The 21,477-nt window shown below is 32.2% G+C and overlaps 1 protein-coding gene across 4 annotated transcripts in view; it reads left to right on the plus strand.

The window, feature by feature from the left end:
- LOC130890924 (embryonic polarity protein dorsal-like) overlaps nucleotides 1–20,041 on the plus strand; it is a 76,818-nt gene extending 56,777 nt beyond the window's left edge. For 3 of the 4 annotated variants that reach the window (XM_057795357.1, XM_057795356.1, XM_057795358.1), the window contains one exon: nucleotides 447–7,439. In XM_057795357.1, coding sequence (XP_057651340.1) covers nucleotides 447–2,015 — 1,569 coding nt within the window. In that variant the 3' untranslated portion in view covers nucleotides 2,016–7,439. Of the gene's footprint in view, nucleotides 1–446; nucleotides 7,440–10,818; nucleotides 10,882–11,094; nucleotides 11,199–13,980 lie in introns of those variants that run through there. The other variant, XM_057795359.1, reaches the window with a different exon arrangement.
- Nucleotides 20,042–21,477: the final 1,436 nt, after the last annotated feature.

Here is a 21,477-nt window from a genome sequence, read left to right on the forward strand (position 1 = left end):
ACCCAGGCCGCGCCTGCCTTCTACCTTCCCTTCCATGATCAGCTGTAACAAGGCAAATTTTTGATTTCTAAAAATGTAGCCAAAGTAGGAAGCTTTTTTTCTCTTTACAATGGTTTAATATCTTGAATGGTGTGGGCTAGTATTACAGTGTCATCTGCATACCTAATATTAAGGGAAAGGAGGAAAGAACGCAACCCTGTCTTCATTAGCTAACCATTTCTGGAGTAGTTACAGTCCCGAACCATCAGTTTCCATTTGGCTACTTTCAAAAGCAGAAGACCATTTTCAGGATAATATTAACAAAAAATTTCTCAAGTTTCTTCAATTGTATATTCTCTATCTTCCATTAAACCGCCCTCATAAAGTATTTAAATGCTATGTCGGGTACCCACCAGAGACAGTATCAAACGTGGTTTTATAAGTAGTTTGACAAACTTTGTTTTCAGGTATTAAAAGAAGACATTCAAGTGAGATTCTTCGAAGAAAATGGTGATTGGGAAGCATTTGCCGAATTCCAACCGTCCCAAGTACACAAACAACACGCTATTTGGTTTAGAACTCCGAAGTATAAAACAACAGACGTAACCGATGTCGTCAAGGTTTTCATCCAACTTAGGAGGCCCTCTGACGGCGCTACTAGTGATGCATTACCATTTGAACTACACCCAATAGATTCAGGTAGGCCTCCGTATTGGTCGTTCCGAAGAACACTAGCTAAAAAAGGAAATTATAATCTTTTCGATTCCATATTAGCGAACGATGCGAAATTAATGACAAAGCGGCAGTTGAGTTTAACGAATGACGTTGGTTGGAAGGAAACAATTCTACCTAAGGAAACAGTTTTACCTGCAACCAATCTACCGAATATTGATGATGAAGTAATATTATTAGATAAATCTGTTGATCAAAACGCTAATGATGTTGGAGTTATTCAAATCGTCAGCGAAATTCCTATTGACTGGAACACAGCTACAGAAACCAATAATAACCAAATAATTCCAGAAAATATGGATTATTCCGAATTGAAATTGGATAAAAATGACAGTATTTTGACAAATGTTCCTGATAAAGTCGAAGAGAAATCATTCAATGAACTCATCAACCAAGTAGCGGAATTAGACGAAATTTATTCGGATACAAAAAATCGTCTACTCACTCAACCTATAACAGAATATGATAAAACCGATTTACCTTACAATGACTCTTTCGATGACGCTAAAACGTATTCTAGTCTACAATTAGCTTTCAAAAATCCCGTAGATATTATTTCAAGACCATCTTATCCCCCGAAACCGACTAATAACTCCACGATATCGAATAAACGAGAAAATGATGCCGAAAAATTGCCTCCTCTTCCACCGAAACGTACTAAAAAATTAGAAACGTTCATCGGCAGCACAAACAGTTTACAAAAAAATAATAAACCCGATTTACATACATCAAACTCTAGTATACGAACAGTGAGCAGAACTAACTCATTTAATTTACAAAGACCTAAATCACAGCAGGAACTGTCGCCACCGGAAAAACATTTACCTCCAACTCCGAATTATTCGACTTTACCTAATCCTAAAAAACGAGGATTCTTTTCAAAATTATTCCGTAAAGGAAAATCTAAATCTGCGAATCCTTCTCGCGAACCCAGCGTCTCTCCTTCGACGAAAACCATTACCAGCACAAAATCTCTACAGGTTCAAAATGTTTTAGCCAAAAGTTCCGGTAACATATCGACTCACTCTTCTAACAGTATTCGTATACCACTGAAAGATAGCCCTCCTAATAGCAATGAAAATTTAACGAATAACGATGTTAAAGACACTATTAACATATCCTCGGATGATATTGAAATGAATTTGGATTTAACAGAAGCTGAGCATTATGCTTTATATACTGCCATAGCTCCTCATGCTACACAGAGTGAATTTGATGAGATGTCTTGTTACTACGCTCCGGTGGAAGGGGGAAAGTTATTAACCAACGCCGAGGTGTTAGCCAGATTGGCCTCAAAAACATGAACGTTCGAGAAGTTAACGTATTCTTAATTTGTGATTATGAGTTTGATTATTAAGTATATATTTTATCATATTATGTGAAATATCTACATATCCTGAATATATTATGTTCATACAAGGAATAAAATCATAAAATATGAAATAAATACACATTACAATTGGCATTTAAGTATATTTCAATGTATGACAATTTTGGATGAATTTGACCAATTCTATCTTTTTTTTTTCAATATGATTTTGTTGATTTTTTATCTAAATCAATTGATAAATTGGTTTTTATATAAATACTCTTGAATTTTCCAAAATATTACTTAACATTTTCAACCCTGATTAAACAAAATGAAATAAAATGTATAATAACAAAATGGTTCCTCGACAAACGTGAAAATTATTTTCAGATTTTTAGGTCCACTGCGTATTTGGAAATATAAAACTAAAAAATCAAAATTTCTTAAATTCTGTCCCATTAAGTGACACTTTATAAACGATAATTGAATTATTCAAAAAATTCTGTGTATTTTTCATTTCAAAAGGTTCAGTCTTTTCAAAAAAAAAACATTGGGGGAGTGGGAAAAGAAAAAAAATGCTTGTGGGTACTTTTACAAGAGTCGTTTTAAGAGTAAAAATTGAAAATCAAACTCCCGTCTTTCTTCCAGTTTTTCCAGGCTGCCACTCGCATTTTCCCGGTTGAAATTTCGTGAATTTACTACACTTTTATGATGATATTTATTTTAGAAAATACAAGTATAATAAAACAACCAAATTATTTTATCAATTTAACTAATTCTTGCTCCACTGCTACAAGCAAGTCTGCATGTTTTTAATTTTTTTCTGTTTCCTTTCTGTTTTTCTAGTTTTATTTTTCCAGTATTGAGCAATTGGATTTTTTGTCTTTTTGTGCTGTGCCATATCTTGCTTAGACATTCCTCATAGAGAGCATATAGATTAAATTAAATATCTACATTTTTTAGTCTACCAATTTTTCTCAAAGAATCAGTACACTAATCTTTGGTGTCAACACGTGGAGGTGACTGATTATTGAGCTCCTCCACGTCCCAGCAGTACCACCCAACCTATGTCGAAACCTATAGCATCTCAGAACCTTCAAAATTTACTGTTAGCTGTTGGAATTTATATTTTCTTTTAGTTTCAAAAGTTGGCATTAAAGTTTTTTGACTTCAGCTTTGCTTTTATAAAGCTATCACTTCCCTAGGCCCACTTACCGACGAAGAAGCCCACAAGCTTAATGCTTTGTTTCATTGCCTGTGTATGACAAGGAAATTTAGGAATCTCCAACTTTCTTTTTTACTTGTATTGCTTCATGAAGATCTGCTCCTGTAATAAGCCGAAAAGCTGGAAGAACCAGTTTCTATTAAGTTGGAATTTCAGGAACCGTTGGTGATATTCATTCACTCTTTACACTACCACTACACCAACACTCACAATTGCATTGTCTGGCGATAACTGTTGTTCACTTCAGTCTCTGAAGACGATAACTTGGTTATCGAAACGCGACTATGGCAGTGTAGTGGTGGTATAAACAGTGTATTCAGTATAAAACCGACCAGTGTTAATTTTCAATAGAATTTCGAAATTGTTCCATTGGATTTCTGTTTACCAGATTGTAGTGGAAATTTTTGAATCATGATTTGTTTTTAGCTCACGTTGGCTTATGAATGTTTAAGCACAAACAACCAAGCACAATATCAAACACGATGGAATAACGTTATGTTATGTATAAAAATCTCAAGAGACATATGAGGTCAGAAATTATTTGAAATATACATTCCCAGATCAGCATATTTATCGACAAATGATTTTTTTTCCATTTAGTTTGTTTAAAACAAAATAATCATCGAAGGGCTTCGAAAGAGTTACGAATTAACTCCGCAACATCTGTTTAAGGTTCAGTTACCATTCAACCCTCGGCCTTGGATTAAAAACATGTTTAAACCCCAAACATTTAAATGAGTCAATTAAATTGAACATGTCTAAATAAAAACGGTAAAAGAAATATCGACAAAGTTTACTACCTAAACTATATTTTAATGTTCAAGTTGAAATTTCTTGAACCGTCGGTGATATTCATACTGACCACACTGTTTACACTACTACCACTACACACTACATAACTTGGTTATCGAAACGCTCGTCAGACAGTGTAATTGTGAGTGTTGGTGTAGTGGTAGTAGTGTAAACAGTGTGTTCAGTAGAAGTAGCTTGTCCTGGGCAAAACTAGTTTGTACTGAAATCGGGTTTGCCTGCTAACATACATAACGATTTACCAAATATTTTGATAAAAACCAAAATAATGCAAATATTTATATAAAAAAATAATTCATTGATTTAGACCTAAAATCAATAAAATATTTTATTTATGAGTGAACTAAATTCAAATTTATTTATTCAGTGTTAATAATCAAACTTTTATATCACTTTATTTATTATGTTGTTTCAGTATCTTATTTATTATTTGATATTTTTAGAACCAGGAGCTTTAAAACATAAGCGGCAAAAAATTAAGATTTTCGATCAAACGATGAATCCAACAGTAACTGTAAAAGATCGTAAGTTTAAATTTTTCAAATCATATTTTTGGTGGTGGGATATACATTTTTTAACACATGTACAGATTTTTGATAATATATACAAATATTTGTCTGTACTACAATTTTATATCCCTCTTTGTACAGTTTTGATACAAAAAACGGATATTTTGAAAAATTTTGATCAAAATAAGAATTTTATACATGATATTGAACTTGTAGTTATGTTCAGTTGATCTTTACAGGCTATTTATGTTAATTATATACTTTTTCCGTTAAGAGTTTATTTTTGATTGATCATTAAAGTAACAGGAAACGAAAATGATATGATCTTGATTTTTTTTATAGGAATCAATTGTTTTTTTTCCCGAAATTCCTCAACAATTCCTCAGTTGTTCCAAATCGTTATAATAAAATTTATTTTAATTATTTTATACCCACTTTGTCTCTTCCAAACCTTCTCCATGGATGGTATTTAAATGTGATAACAGTTTGCTTGGATCGTCTTGGGTACTTCAAACATTACCCTATTTTGATTACGTTTTGATTTTTTTTGTATAATCTTCAACTCCATTGTAAAACAAAAAAAATTCACTCTTCAATTTGTTTCAACATATTACGAATAATATTTGGCTGAAATTTGTCATTTGTGTCACCTTCACGTGACCTTGATCTCTCATATAATATTTCTTAAAACACATCGCACATTTGTGTGCTCTTTAAATAAAAGCATAAGTCATCGTTCGAAGTATAAAAAGAGCAAACAAAATTTTGTTTTTCCAAACTGCAAGTAGGATGTACCTTCAAAGAAATATAATGAAAAGATTTATTTCGAGTAGTTTTTTGTATACGGACCGCTCTGGGCACTGTGGGAAGTGTTAGCAGTAACCTTTTTATTTCAAATGAATTTTTCGTTAGATCCACACCCCGTATAGAGTGTAAAAACACAACAAAAAAAAATTTGGGCCCAGGGGAAGGTTTTATCAAGTTTGGTTGGTGCTCAATGGACTTTTAATTATTTTAATTTCTGTTAAACATCGTATTCCTTATTATGAATTGGTTGCCAGTAGTAAAAACATATTATCATTACGTTTTTATTGACAAATGTAAACTTATATTAATTTAAAAATAAACTCCTAATGGAGGACACCAATTAGTGTAATTGTTAAATAATCTGATTGCTTTTCGATTTAGAAAATTCAACAATTTTAGAATGTGGGCCAATGACTTCAATTCACATAAACAAAAAATAGTTTCACATTAACATGAAAAACATTCTTTGACACTAATAGCCATTCCAACAATATCATCTACTTTCCAGAGTAATTTGTCGCTCCCAAGTTTTTCTTATTTAAGCATATATGTAATAATCTTATATGGACAGTTGGTATAGGAAAGAAAAAACGTCCCTACGTTACGCTGCCGACTATATCCATTTTCTCTCTTGTTGGAGACACTTTATCTATACTGCGCATGCTTGAGAATGCGCAGAACCGAGCTGAAACCTCGGAGGATAGAGAAATCGTTGTCATTCTGTCTTCCTTAGTCGGAACAGCTTCCACTTATAGAAACTGTCCATATTCAAGTATTAGGCGGCCCCTAGACAATCAATTTTATTGCGCAATATTACGAATTGTGCAATATTATTGACCGTTTTGGGTTAATATTGAATATTGCACAATGATTGAACAAAAGTTTGAGTGAGCTTAATTTTAATTGCACCATATTTTACCATTGCATTGTGTAGGGTCAGTATTGCGCAAAGAATACACACGCGCGCGTGCATAATGGCGGAAAAAGAGAATGAAAAGTTGAGAAAAGAGAGTTTATTGAATGTGTTAAATTGTACAGAGAATTGCCATCTTTGTGGAATGCCAAGGAAAGAAATATCATGACCGTGATAAAAAAAAGTAATGTTTACGAATCATTGTTGTCTAAATACAAAGAGATGTTTCCACAGGCAAGCAAAGATGATTTGAAGAAAAAATTTAATTCTTTGAGAACTAACTACCGGAAGTTTATTGTGCAATTTAATTGATCGTTTGGATTCTAAACGCCTTTCAATCTTATTGTACTATAAAATATATTGTACAATGTTACTGTAAGCCTGATTGTTGTTAGATCAGGAAGTTAATCACAGTTCTTGTCATGGAATTTTCAAATAGGAAAAAGATTCCCTATATTCTGCCAAATTTTAGTTTTTTTGTACCTGACTGACACTCTTGATCACCTACAAATTCTATTTTCTTTTCACTCAGTGAAGTGAGGTTATGTTTTTGACGATCAGCGCATAAAAAGTAGAAAGTTGGTTACGACTTCAAGAGCGTGTACTAACGCGATATTTGTGGGCGTTGTCACAGTTTCTCAACAAGTTTTTTATTCTTGTGTATGTTATATAATATTTTTTAATAATTTGATAAGAGCATCTTGTGCAATATCTACTTTCCAGTTGTTAATTAAAAAAGTTTTGGCCAACATTTTACTATAGTATACCTTAGTAATAATTAATAAATAAAAACATTTTTTGTAGTGTTTGAAACATTACTTGGAATGGTACTATTGTCGTGGTACCATAGCAAATACTTGTTAAAATATACTTTTGTTACATTTTGTGATTGTTAGAATAACTTTGTTTATTTATCTGTTTTTGTAAATGATATAATTATAAAAGTTTGTTTCCTTATAGGTAGTTTAAACAGATGATTGTTTTTAAATTTAATTGCTATTCTAGTAATTCTTTTGAGAAGGTTGTCTATTTAAAAAATATATAAATGTGTGTTGAATCTGGAGAGTTTTCTAATTAGATCGTTAGGTTTTGTGAAGCTTTATACATTTGTATCTGCTTTTATAATATTAAATAAAAATATACGTATTTTATATCCACTTGAGTATTCATTAAACAGAAACAAGTGGGTAGTATAAAAAATTCCTCCCTTATTTAAAATATTTTTACTGAATATCACCCTATCCTCCACCGTATTCGTAAGTTTAGTAAGAAGTCTAATCAATTAATCTAGCTTTATGACTCGTTTCCCTAATTAAAGTTTTATTGTGCTTAGTTAATATTTCAGAGAGAATTCCTTCACTTTATTTTATGTAATCACATTTCCTTCAACACATTTCATATATTTACCGATACACCAGTTCAAAATGGCAACTTTTTTCTACTTTTCACCTGATTTTCATTATATTGGCACAATAAATTTTATTTTACAAAAATCAATCGTCGTAAATTTCAGTGGTCTGATAATTAAATTAGTACTACATTAGATTCGTATTTTGGATAGTGATCTTCTGTACCATACTTGGACAACTAGAATCATAAATGTAATCCAAATTTCTCTACATCGAAGGAATACCATTTAGTTCGAATAGTGGTTTTTGGTCCTTTCAGAGAAGCGAAGTGTTTGTATCATTTTTCAAATATATTTATGTGTGATTGTGGAATTGATTGAATTGTTATTAGATTTTTACTTTCTATGTACACAACCAGATCATCTGCATAGATTCTGACTTATTGGTGATGTTTATAGCTATAGGGAATATAATTGGATTGATAACTGATCCCTTCGGTGTTCCGTGCTGATGTGCTTTGAGGTTATTGGTTGTGATAAACTCCCTATATTTTCAAAATCGTCAAAAATTATGAGGATCGGATTTAACAGTTGAAGTAGACCCATATCGACTTTCCCATGTGAACCCTTGGGGTCCATTTGGATAACTTTGGAAACCACTGTTCTACAATTGGAAATAAAAGTGATAAATAACTTTGAAATGTACTTTATTCATAATGCAAATATAAATTTATTTGTATATGTGTTTTTTAACAAAAATGATTATTCATTATTTGATTCTTCTGGTAAACTTGCTATGTTAAGTTTCAACGAACATGATGAAAAAGTGAATATATATTGAATGCATTGTTTATTGAGACAATCTTATTAAACTTTTAGCATACAGGGAAACATTAAGGTATATAATAATTTTTATATCGAGTGTTTAGTTTAATGCATGGCTTTAAATGAATGTCTTACACCTAGTTTTTTTTTTATTTTTTGTAACTAAATCTATTTACAAAATCTTTATGTGTTTGCAGATATTTCAATTACACATTGTTTTTGTTTCTTTTTTGCATTAATTTTATGTAGCTTCTCAAAAACAGATAAAGAAACATAATTTGATTTTTGTGCATGTGCAAAAAATTGTTGTATTAAATCATTTTTTCTCAATACTTTTTGAGCCAATACATCAATTTTCTTATGAACAACGTTTTCTTAGAGAAATTATGAAACATTTTTCAAACAAATTTTCATACTTTTTTTAATCTTGTAACTTTTAAAAAGAACTACTTGTAGACAAAAATCCAACTTTGAGGTTAGTTTTCTTTACAAATCAGATTTAGCTTTTTATTTAGAATATCAACCCAATTCTTTTTTATATTGTATATGTAATAGAATGGAAACATGCTTATTAGTTTTCCAAAAGAATTTTGGGATTTCTCATTGATATAATATACGTGGAAGGTCCCAGAAGTACATGGCCCTACAAAGAAAACACAAAAATTTTGAAAAAAAATATATTTATTTGTCAACGTAATCTCCTTCTAGCTCTATACGCTTTTACCAGCGATGCTCAATAAGTTCTATAATAATAATCGTCAAGCTCCTCAAAATAGCCATTAACCGCCAACATCACCTTTTCTCTACTGTAAAATCTTTAACACCAAGCAGTTTTTTCAAGTCTGGGAACAGAAAATAATCTGACGGTGCTAAATCTGGCGAATATGATGCATAAGGTAGCAGTTCTAACTTTAATTCATTGCTTTTGGCCATTGCAATAACGGATGTGTGAGCTGGTGCATTGTCTTGATGAAACAACACTTTCTTCTTAGCCAAATGCGGCGGTTTTTGCTTGATTTCTTCGCTTGAACGTTGCAATAAATTCGCATAATACTCGCCATTGATAGTTTTTCCTTTCACAAGATAGTCAATGAAAATTATCCCAAAAACCAGCTCCATGACCTTGCCTGCAGATGGAACGGTCTTTGCCTTTTTTGTAGTCCGTTTTCCGTTTTAATACATTGTTTTGATTGTTCTTTTGTTTTGGATGTGAAGTGACAGACCCACGTTTTATTCATGGTCATGAAACGGCATAAAAATTCATCTTAATTTTTGTGAAACATTGCCAAACACTCGATGGAAACATGCTCGCGGCGCTGTTTTTGTTCTATCGCAGCACCCAGCACAACTTTCTCGCGTCTAAATTTTTAGTTAACTTGTACTTTTTGAAATACCTACTATGTCTGCTAGCTCGCACACTTTCAGTCGACGATCATCCAGTATCGCTTTGTGGATTTTCTTCAACATTTTTGGGTAGTCACCTCATTTGGTCGACCACTGCGATGCTGGTCTTCGCAGGTCGTACGGCCTCGTTTAAACTATGTTACCCAATACTTTACTGTTGATAACGAAGTAACAGTCTCAGATCTCAGGATAGAATCTAGTTCAAATTTTATATTGGTTAGGCTAACGCTTTTTAAATCTTGTATCATATAATGATGACCAAGTTTTTCCACGTTTACAAATTTTCTGAAAACGTTCATTATTGATGGTTGCCAAACAAATACTAAACTTGAAACATATGGAATTTTTCAAGCAACTAACGCCAGCTCTAAGTCAGGCCAGGTATTTCTGGGACCATCCTCGTATAACATGGTTTTAGCTGATTTTCGTTTCTAATGATTTGGCATATGCTGATATTTTCAATCAACTGATGTGATATTAATAAATTGCTCAATTATGAATATTTTGGTATAAGTGCGATATTTAATTTCCATAAAAATCAAAATATAATTGTCAAAACATGAATTAGGGGATTCACTGAAGAAATAAAAGCACGTCTCACATGTTAAAAGAATTGAATCAGGAAACAAATTTCATCTTTTTTGCATATTTTTTTTTTATTAGTTAAAACATAACTTAGACTAAGTTCCACTTTCAACGAACCCCAGTTAGACAGCTAGAATGTTAGCATTGAATTTCAGTATTTATTGTTGCTGCTTATGGTGCTTAAACACTTTGCTGATGCTGATAAAAGAATTCGTAACTACCCTAGATTAATATCTAATATCATAACAACTAATATAGTTAAAAAAATTATTTTCATTTTGTATGATTTCTCTAAGAAAAATAGTATTCTGTGTGTTTTGTATGTGTTTTTTGTATCAATAGACAGATTAGTTAATACTTTGTTCATTGTAGATGCAGAAAGTCTATTTTCTACATTATGTTATTCAATGGGAAATATCAAGGAAGAACCTAGAGGTGAGTATGAGTAGAAATATTTGATCTAATTACTAGAATAGATCTAATTAATATAGGCAATGAGATGAGATGAGAATATTTATATAAAAAAATCATTTTGAATACTAATCTTCATTATCAGTTGAACTACATCACGGAATATTTTTCTATGTACTAAATCTACATTATTTTCCAAATACAAATAAAATGCATAGCTTTTCTTTTTGTTTGTAGCAACACCTTCTCCGTATTCGGGATCTCTAAGTCCTTACAATGTTGGAATTGGTTCAAGCCCTGAGTACGCTCCCAATATTTTATCACCTCCACAACAATCACAGGTAAACAATAATTCATTTATATATAAAATTGAAACATGCCTTAGATTTTTCATTATCAGATTGTGAGAAACAAAAATATCTCACTCTATTCGGCAAATTCTGAAATAAACACAAACTAAGAAGGTATTAAAATTATATCAAGATGGGTTACACACATTAATAAGATTGGAAACCATAAGTACTGAATACAACATAGTATTAGAATTATAATCTAGATAAATTTTATCTAAAATTATTGGGCAACAAGCGAATATTAGTTAAGAACTATTCAAAATGTGTTTAATAACGAGACTGGTTACGTAATAAGATTTTTTTCCCGTTCCCTCGCCACAAATCTTTCCATACGTTTTTTCCATTGATCGAAGCAGTGCTGAAAATCTCCTTTGGTGAGCGCCTTTAAGAGCTCTGCCGTTCCATTGACTCAAATCGGGTTCCTTTCAAAGCAAATTTTATCTTCGGAAACAAAAAAGTCGCACGGTGCCAAATCTGGTGAGTACGGCGGGTGTTAGAGCACTGGAGTGCGCTTACTGGCCAAATACTGCTTCACAGTCCTGGTGCAAAATCCACGAGTTGTTCTTCCACAAGTCGGGTCGTTTTTTACGAACTCGTTCTCGCAGTGTTGCCAAAACTGACAAATATTAAGTTTGGTTGACAGTCCGACCACCTGGAACCCATTCAGTCATGACGATACCATTTATGTCGAAAAAAAACGATCAATTTTGATTTGGACATCCTGCCTTTTTTGATTCTGGGTGATTCATGAATCGATTGTTGCTTTGTTTCAACATCGTATTGAAAAAATCCACGTTTCGTCGCAAGTAATAACGTCCCTTTCCTATCCCCTCTACTCCCCCATGGACTATCAACATTCCTAAATTCAATACATCCCTTAAGAGATATAATAACCATACAACACCCAAACAATTAATTATAAATGATTTTAATGATGTAATAACTTACTGATGGATCCAAAAATGAAACAGGAGTAGGCTGCTCTGTTACAACGTCACAAGTTGCCATAAAATCTTCCCTATAAGCTTATTGCCATATGTACAGACTCTCTTGCCTCTATTTTATCCATCCAAAATATATTTACCGAACATCCTATTGTCCAATCAATACGTGACTCCTGCCAGCTTATCTCATCCCAAGGAATAGCAGTTACTTTAATTTGGTTGCCTTCCCACATTGGCATCGAAGGCAACGAACTAGCAGACCAACAGACAAAAAGTGCAACTACATCTAGAGTTACATGGCAGCAGCTTTGGGACACTATTGACACAACCTATTTTCTTCGCTGGTCTCTCAAGGCAAGACTTAACTGCGATAAGAAGACAAGAGTAAGAATCGTCCATTCAAGACTTACTTATGGATACCTTATGACTACTAATCCCAGATCGTTTTGCTCCAGCTGCAACTCGTATCTAATCTTGAAGCAAATTTTGACCGAGTGTCGAAAGACAACAGTTTCAGCTTAGCCTAAACTACAATAAAATCCTTAACAACTCGGAACAAATTACTTCTCTACTTTAGTTTCTCAAACTTGTACAACTTTACCACAAACTATAAAACAATCGTTGGTTAGGCTAATAATGAGTAATATCGACGGGAAAAGTCGCCTAATTTTACGAGAACTGTCGTTCAAACATTGTTACCAGGAGATTATACTGTTCTGAATATGAACTACAGCGAAACAATACTAATTTAATTACATGGGTAAAGCGTTCTGAAGAGACTGGTACAACGCTTACACCACAAGCAAAAGGGCGTTCTAGAATATATGGAACCGAAGACGAAATTGAGAGTGCTATGAAGTCTGTATGAGAACTAAGAGAGAGATTTAAACTTTGATCTTAAACTGCATCCATACCAGCTGCAATTAACATATGAATTGAAAGAATGTAACTTCAGGGTCAGGCTTGATCGATTTTCCAAATTGAACAATATTACTCGCTACTACTGCCTTTTCCTTTGGCATCAGACCACAGACACCTTGATACATAACTGTATTATAAATGATAAAGTTGTAAGTTATTGTTTATAAAACAAAGCATTATTGATTTTAGCACAAAGAATTGTAAGTACTTGTCGCAAATTGAAGTTGCAACAAAATTTCACAACTGGCAGAGTTATCCTTATTCAATCTGTACTATTGTTCTCTATTTTTATCAACTAGTTGTGATTTATATCCTGTTTCTGAGCATATTTGATCGCTTCCTGAAGTGGTATACGACATAAATATTCGGCAATGATATTTTCTGGGCTTATTCTTAGCAAAATATTTTCTTTAAATAACTATACGCACACTTTCCATATTCTGATCCTCATATTATACTTTATGTAGATCAGGATACAAATATTTCCTTGTATGAAATATTTCTCACTTTAGTATGAAAAAGAGCAAACATATGTCTTTATTGCCTCTAATGTTTTGAAACTAATCGTAAAACTAGCTAATTAGATATGTAGTTGTAGTATTAAGACACGATATGAAATACCATGAAGTGGATGCCAATAAATCTATAATATGTGTATTGAATACACTGTTTATACCAATACTACACCAAGGTAAACTGTTTACGAAACGCGCGTCAAACAGTGTAATTGTGAGTGCTGTTGTAGTGGTGGTGTAAACAGTGTAGTCAGTATTAATATCACCAACGGTTCCAGAAATTCTAACTTAACTACAACATGTGTTCACGATGGCTCAGAAGTTATTAAGTTGAAGAGATATTTAAATAAAAAACACTCTAAATACATCAAACTGTTTCTTCTTTTTTAGATTAATTGGAATTTTCCGTCAACGTCAACAACACCATTACCATCCATGGGAACTTGGAATATACAATCTAACAATAATCTACAAACTAATGACAGTCAACAAATTAACAATAATCTACAAGTCAACGACGTTCCAATTAATTTGGACCTGGACAATGGAGCATTTGTTGAACAACTGGTAACAATAGATCAGCAATCCTCACTTCCCAATTTATCATCTCTATCAGATATTGTACCCGTAGAAGATACCAATATGACGGACTCTATAACTAAATTAGTGAATATTCGAATTAATGAACTCACAAATCTATACCAATAGTTTTACAGTGCAATCGATATTTGTGATTGAGAACAGTAAAACTGTGCTACGCCTGGAAGTTGTGGAGATGAAGAAAAACTAAAAATGTGCTTAACGTTGTCTACCTAGAGAGAAATATCTTTAATCTGTTTCTATCATACTGGTTAGTTAGTGATATTTTCTAGTTATTCTAATTGCAACCTTAAGATTTATCATTCTCATTATTATAACTGTTTTCAATCTTCAGCTATCCAGTTCTAGAGTTGTAATAAACTCCATTATCTTTTCCTACAGGTTTCTTGTCCAAATCATTTTTGAAATGGCGAGGAATTCTCAAAATAGGTCAACTGGAGTTTCATTTCCTCTTCACAGAATCTACAATCCAAATACTCCTTGAATTTAGTGGTATCAAAGTTGAGGAAAAGATTTTTGTTGTTTGTAGTGATTTAGCTCCGGAGGGCACTTCTTTTTTAGTATCCTTGTTTTTCTGAAAATTTTTTCTCAATGCAACTTCCCGATCTATAGAAAGACTCTAGGATAATAAAAAACGTTTGTGCTCCTTTTATGGCGAGTTTATTGGCCTATTTATTAATCTTGCCTATTATATCTTAGTGATAATTTGGGTGCTCAGATATTTATGTCATTTGCATGTTAAATTTCTGAATCGACTGATCTCATTATGTTCACTTTTTTCTTTCCAACAGAAACATCGATTCTTGTTTCACGATAAAGCTTTTGTTTTTGAGATAAATAGTAGTAATATGTAGAGAATAATATTTCAATTATAGTGGAATGTTTTAATGACAAACAAATAGATAAATACTTTAAATGGCTTTAAAAACTATATGTTAATTTTTAGCAAAGAATAAAATAGTTTTTCTATGAAGACACACTTGTATATACCTGTAGATAATTTTTAAGACACTTCACTTGAGTAATTTTCAATTTGTAGAGATACAAATAAAAAAGAACATCACCAATATTATCTTATTGAGGTGTATAATATGTAAATAAAATTTTAGATTCAACAAGCAAGGGCTTCTCATGTGAATAAAATGAGGGCTATAATTGTTTGCCCAACTGTTAACGCTATTGTCAAGTAAGGTCCTTTTTCAATGTTTGTTATATTACAGGACTGAAAATAAAACATTTTTATACTAAGCTTTGCTATAACAAAACTCTTATATTGCAAAGTATTGATAAAATCCTACGTACATAATCCGCCAACATTCAAGAGACCTCACTCCACGCATCTGGCTGAGAATTCATAAGAAATAATTGTGTTACTACTCAATGTTTTAAAAATTACTTTCCAGCTTTTTCTGCTAATATTATATCATATAAATGAATCCTGCTTTGTAAAGGGTCCATAACAAGCCTTATCCATAATATTTTTAATCTTTTTTCATGTGGTTTTCTTTATTTTTTATACATGTCATATTCTACTAATCCTATAAGCCAAGCGCCGGGTACTCTTTTTAAAAAGTTCTTGAGAACGGATTTTTTTTTTAAATATGTTCCGGAGTGTCCCCTGAATGTAAATCCAAATGCTTGAAAAACACGTTTTATCGAATAACTCGCGAACAATGCATCGTATGACAAAAATAGTGGACATAGTTTTTATAGAAAATAATTTTTGTCATCTTTTTAATTTAAAATTTTTTTTATATAACTCAGAGGTTTTAATTATAGCGCTCCAAACATTTTACAATATGGTTTTTGCTAAATATATAGTTAACTGAATTTGTAGAGCATGAAATTCAATATAAATTTTATTGGAGACTTTTTCCCGTAACATTTATAGTTTAACAGCTGCATTTTGGTAAAACTTTCACCTCGTCAATACAATTGTGTGGCGAATCATTTAAAATTATAAATAGTGCCGAGAACAATTAATGATTTATCGATCTTTATTGTTATTTGCGAGGGTAAAACGGTATCATCATCGTCTATGTGGCAAAAAAAAACAATAGTACACCAGGCTACACGATAAGAATAAGACTTATGCAATACTTAGCTTAGAGCCGGGGTATTATTTACCTATCCCGGATATACACTATCAAAAGTATCGGTTCACATAATAAACTTGCGCACTGTGTGGCAAGTATTTAATATTACATACCTCTGGATGTCGGTGAAGGTGTTTTTTGGAAATCCCAGTTTAGCGATGTGCGGGGTCTTAGGCACGACGCCGGTTACATGATAACTGGGACCATTTTCACATTTTCGCCGTACTGCTTCTGTTTAATCTCAATTGTGAGATCCGCGTCTTTGACCAATTTCTCCTGGTGTTTGTTGAGAGCGTTATTGAGTGTTCGGTATAGCTACATCGAAAAGAAGGACTATTCTTTCAACCATCACGATATCAGATCTGTTATCCGTCACCTGTCTTTTGGTGATAATAGTCCTATCGTAATAGAGTCCAATTGTCATTATCGAGCACATTCTGCGGCTGGTATTTTTAATACGGTGAATAAGTATTGAAAAGACCAAACTTCTTGGCCAGTTTCTAGTGGATGATGTTTGTTGGCACTTTCTGGATTGTTATATTGTGTGTTCGGATCCAATAACATTTTTCTTGTAGTTATTCGTGTCAATAACTTTTTCATGACGCCTTTGGTTTCTGGAAAGAGATTCCGCTAGTAAGCCATGGGTTTGAAGCTTCTTTGTCAACATGCGGCTGGTTGAGGTCGTGATGATGTCTACCGTGTAGTGCCTTTTGTGACCATTGCTCCAGCTTCTCGGTGTTGGCGATGCTAAGCTGAGGGGTAATCCTTATCCGCCTTGGATATAATCCGATGTAGGGTTGAGGTATCTTATTTCCTGTGAAAGAATGCACGTAGTTTCAATACATGTCGAGAGTGTGGGTTAACAAGGTCGATCTAGCCTCTCCTACCCTCTTTTCGGGGTAATGCTATTCTAATAGTGGATGACTTCGAGTGGTGGTTGTTGTTCTTCGTCATCATTGTTCGTGTCAACCTCTCAATACCCTCTAGCTCTACCTTGATTTTGCCCATTATATGTGTTGGAATTTCCAGCTAAAAATTTTTCTCGGGAAGAGAAACCACCTCGAAAATTTCCTCTGGGATGGCCTCTAGAATCCACTCTTTTTTTTTGTCGACATTCAGACATTTTGTGTCCTGGTTTGTGACACTTGTAGCAAATGAGCTGTAGACTAGTTTGAAACGACATTTCATTAGTAGATAATTTCTCCTGCCTCGACTTAAGCTTCATTTCTTCATCCAGTAATCTTGATTTTACAGTCCATTTTAATACTTGTATTCATTGTTTCTATAGCTGTGATTACTGATTCATATTGTTCATTTAACGATAATAGTAAGTGGCATACCTTGTCTTCCTCCTCCAGTTTAGATCCTGAGTTTTCTAAATCTTTATAAGGGTTTCAAATACTAAAAAGTGATCTTCTAGTTTTTCGCCTCGCCTTAGCTTCAATGTCAGCAGCTTACGTTTAAGAGTTAGCTTTGTGAACACACTTTTTCTTTCAAATATATTTTCTACTGCTTTAATCATTTCTTGGGTAGTCTTGGCATCTTTAACCAGATCTAAATGCTTGTCAGTTAGACATTGTACTATTATGCTTTTGCCTTTCGAGTCCTTGGCTCTGAATTCTGCTTTTTGTCTTTCTTCGCTGTAATTTTCTTCTGTTTTCTCCAAAACTTCAGATATTTGTCTTTCATCTAATAATATGGTAACTCTCAACTTCCAGTTATTGAAATTTGTCGCAGTAGTGAGTTGAGGAAGGTTTATTATGGTATTGGCCATTTTATTAACTTATTTAACTTCTAATGTCTTAAAAATTTTATTTCTTTCTTATTCGCCTTCTGGGCCCATAACCTGTTAAGAACCCGTTACGGTTTTAGGTTGTCACTAGATTAAAACATCCTCCAAATAAAAGGTTTATTGATTTTTGGTCAAAAATATAACACAACGTGGTGAGTGAAAAACTACTAGCTAACCTTACAATTAATACATCATGTCGCGCCAAAAGTGCCAATGAATGGATCATTGACAAACTGCATTGTTGCCAACTCTATAATTTATAAAATCTCAACATATTAATCCTGTATTCTAGCTTTTGTCTGCTTCTGGTCCAGTAACTTAACCTGTTGGAATCCTAGGTATTTGTAGGTTTCTCTGTTTTTCATCGAGTGTACGATATCTCTGTTGAGAAGTTGCACATTTCCATTCATGACAATGCCTTTCTCGATATGTAGAGTCTTACACTTAGACAGTTCATGGTGTCTCTGTTAAATTTAATGTTGAATCCGAATTATTCTTATTATTATTATCAATAATAATAACTAACTGTAACTTGGCGCATGATTGAATATACAGCATTATAATCCCATGCATATTTCCGTTCACTCGACATTTACAGCGGTATAACTCCTAAGCTATAAATGCTACGGAAAAAAGTTTCCAGTAAATTTTATAGGAAATTTCATACTCTACCCATTTAGTTACAACCATTTTTAATTTATCATGGGCCGTTAACATATATTTAGCAAAAACCATATTGTAAACATTTTGGAGCGCTATAATTAAAAACCTATGCATTATACAAAAAAAGTTTCAAATAAAAAAGATGGCAAAAATTATTCTCTATAAAAATGATTCAGGGTTCACCCCTAAACATATACCAAAAAAGTCCATTCGCTAGAACTTTGCATTATGTACCTACTTTTTTTGCTGTGGCGCTTGGTGTACCATTCATATATTATAATTATGATAAATCGACCTAGAAATTGCCAAAAAATATATTCTTCCACAATGTAATGGTTGTTGACTAAATATTGGCCTTTCAAATCTTTTAATAAGGAATAACCAACAGTCTCTCGATTCAACATGATCATTTTGATACTTGTTAATTAATCCAAGATTCTTTATTCAATATATAAAGTCATGAAATATTTTTTCATTCTTTCTCGTTTCCTCATTATCCTTCCTAAATTATCTACCTAGCAAATTATTATTATCTTATATTTTATTTTATGCCAAAATTCAATTAAAATTTTCAACTGATAAATGTCTCACATGTAAAAAAAGTGTAAATTTAATTGTTGATAATCTCCACTTTCTTGAAATTCCAAATTATTAAAATTATTACTCATCAAGGGGAATACAAACTGACCAAAAAAAAACATTTTAATTTGTAGTTTGTAGAATTTTTTCCGAAATATTAGTAATGGTATATGGCTATAACTTTAGTTTTCTTTATACTGCTCTTATTCAAGGGATGGTTAGAGAAAATTACTAGCAACTCATAGCAAACTCATTTCGTAATGTAAAACGTGTGCACATATAAATTCGAATATTTACTGGTACCATTGATGGAATAGATTTTACAAAAATTAATTCAATTAGCAATAATAATGTATATGGTATATTGAACATATATTTTTACCCTATTTTCTATCTTTGTGGAAATTGTATGTTGAAAAGATTTTCAAGTTTTATCTTATGGAACAATTCTAAGATATGGCTGATACTCTATAGAATAATATACTAAAATATAAGACGATTGTGCAAGTTTTTATTAAATTGATGTAAAGTGAGATTACATTCAATATTACAAATAACTTCATTGGAAGTTCATTTAAATAATGCTCGTCACTTTCTGGTTGATCTTCAAAGCTCATAGTGAATAGAATATCGTCTTTCAATGTTTATATTTATATTAAAAATTGTTAAGTTGATATATTTTTTAATTAAATACTTTTATTAAAATTTGTTTTAGTTTGAATATGCTTTTTATTCTCCCCAATTCGATAAATGACCTAAATTAATAGAGCAAGTGGAGACTAGCAAGTTTACTGTAGTAGGCTGAAGCCTAGACGGTGAATTTGATCTGATATGCAATTTCATTGGAGTGGAAAAAATTTAATAGTTGATGTTGATAACTCTAAAATGAACTCTTACGTTTACTAAAAATCTGTTACCTCCCAAAAAATGTACTGCAGCTATCGTTACAAGTAAAAATGGCACAAATACTCCAATGATCACTTTAAGAATTCAATTTGAGGACAAGAATACCTGCAACTGGTCCTCCGTTAATCTAAGCACTACAGTATACTATATCATTTGGATTGGGAAGATATCCAGAGGTAGAATGTAATGTTTTTAGTCTCAGTATTGTCTATTTAGCAATAATTAATTCATCATAATTATACAGAAAAGTGTCTGCCTATAACTATAGTGTTGTTTCTATCAAATTATTCGAAGCTGTATTAAAATTTACAATATGCACTTTTATAAATTGTTTAGATTTTTTTATCATGTATTACTTTCTCGTTCTTATGTATGTGAACCGTTTCAAAATAATCTATTTTTCTTTTATAAGATTCCGTTTCAAGAATTATTAGATCTTTATAATTGAATGTATGTTTTTTAATATTTCGTGATTCGTTAATGCAGTTTACTTTTTTCTATCGTATTGATGACCTTTTAGTCTATTTTCTATATACTGAGATGTCTGCCCTAAGTAGATTGCGTCACAATAAGCGAAAACCACGTATCACTGAATTTGGCTTGTAAAGCAGTGAACAACAATACAAGTACAAGGTGTAAGGGTGTTTGATGAGATATTTAGTTTTTTTATTTGTTATTAGTGATTTTGGTAAGGTATTCTCTATTTTTCTAATTTCCGTTATTTCCTAAAGGTGTTTATGTGGTTAGAACAAAAAGTAGTGTATAAGAAGCAGACCAATAAATAAAAGTGAAGCGGCTTTTAAAGCAGGACATATATAATTATTTGGACTGAAAGGAACAAAAACCATTAAAGTTTGTGTCTATAGACGTCAGGTCTAACTTCCCAGGCTCATTAGATATCAATTAATCTAAATGATGTAGTTAAATATTGGAAATGCATTTTTTCATGTAAGTACGGGAGGAACAGACTTGAATATCTACACGAAACTACCAAAAAGGTGCACGAGTATTTTATTGGTCACTAGAATGGGATTTTAACAATTAGTACAATTGTAAATATTAAAACTTTTTATTGTTTTCGAAGTGTACCTTGTGGGTATCTCATAAAAGTGTTTTAAACGGGTGTATTAATTCAAATAACACTTTCTATTGTTTATAAAATAACGTTTTTTTTTTTTAATTTTTATATTTATTTTTCTTTAAAAGGCTTTATTATGTGTAATTGGATTATTTTCTTAGTTTAAATTGTTT

The sequence above is a fragment of the Diorhabda carinulata genome, chromosome 2, assembly GCF_026250575.1.
Source record: "Diorhabda carinulata isolate Delta chromosome 2, icDioCari1.1, whole genome shotgun sequence".
Classification (NCBI taxonomy): domain Eukaryota; kingdom Metazoa; phylum Arthropoda; class Insecta; order Coleoptera; family Chrysomelidae; genus Diorhabda; species Diorhabda carinulata.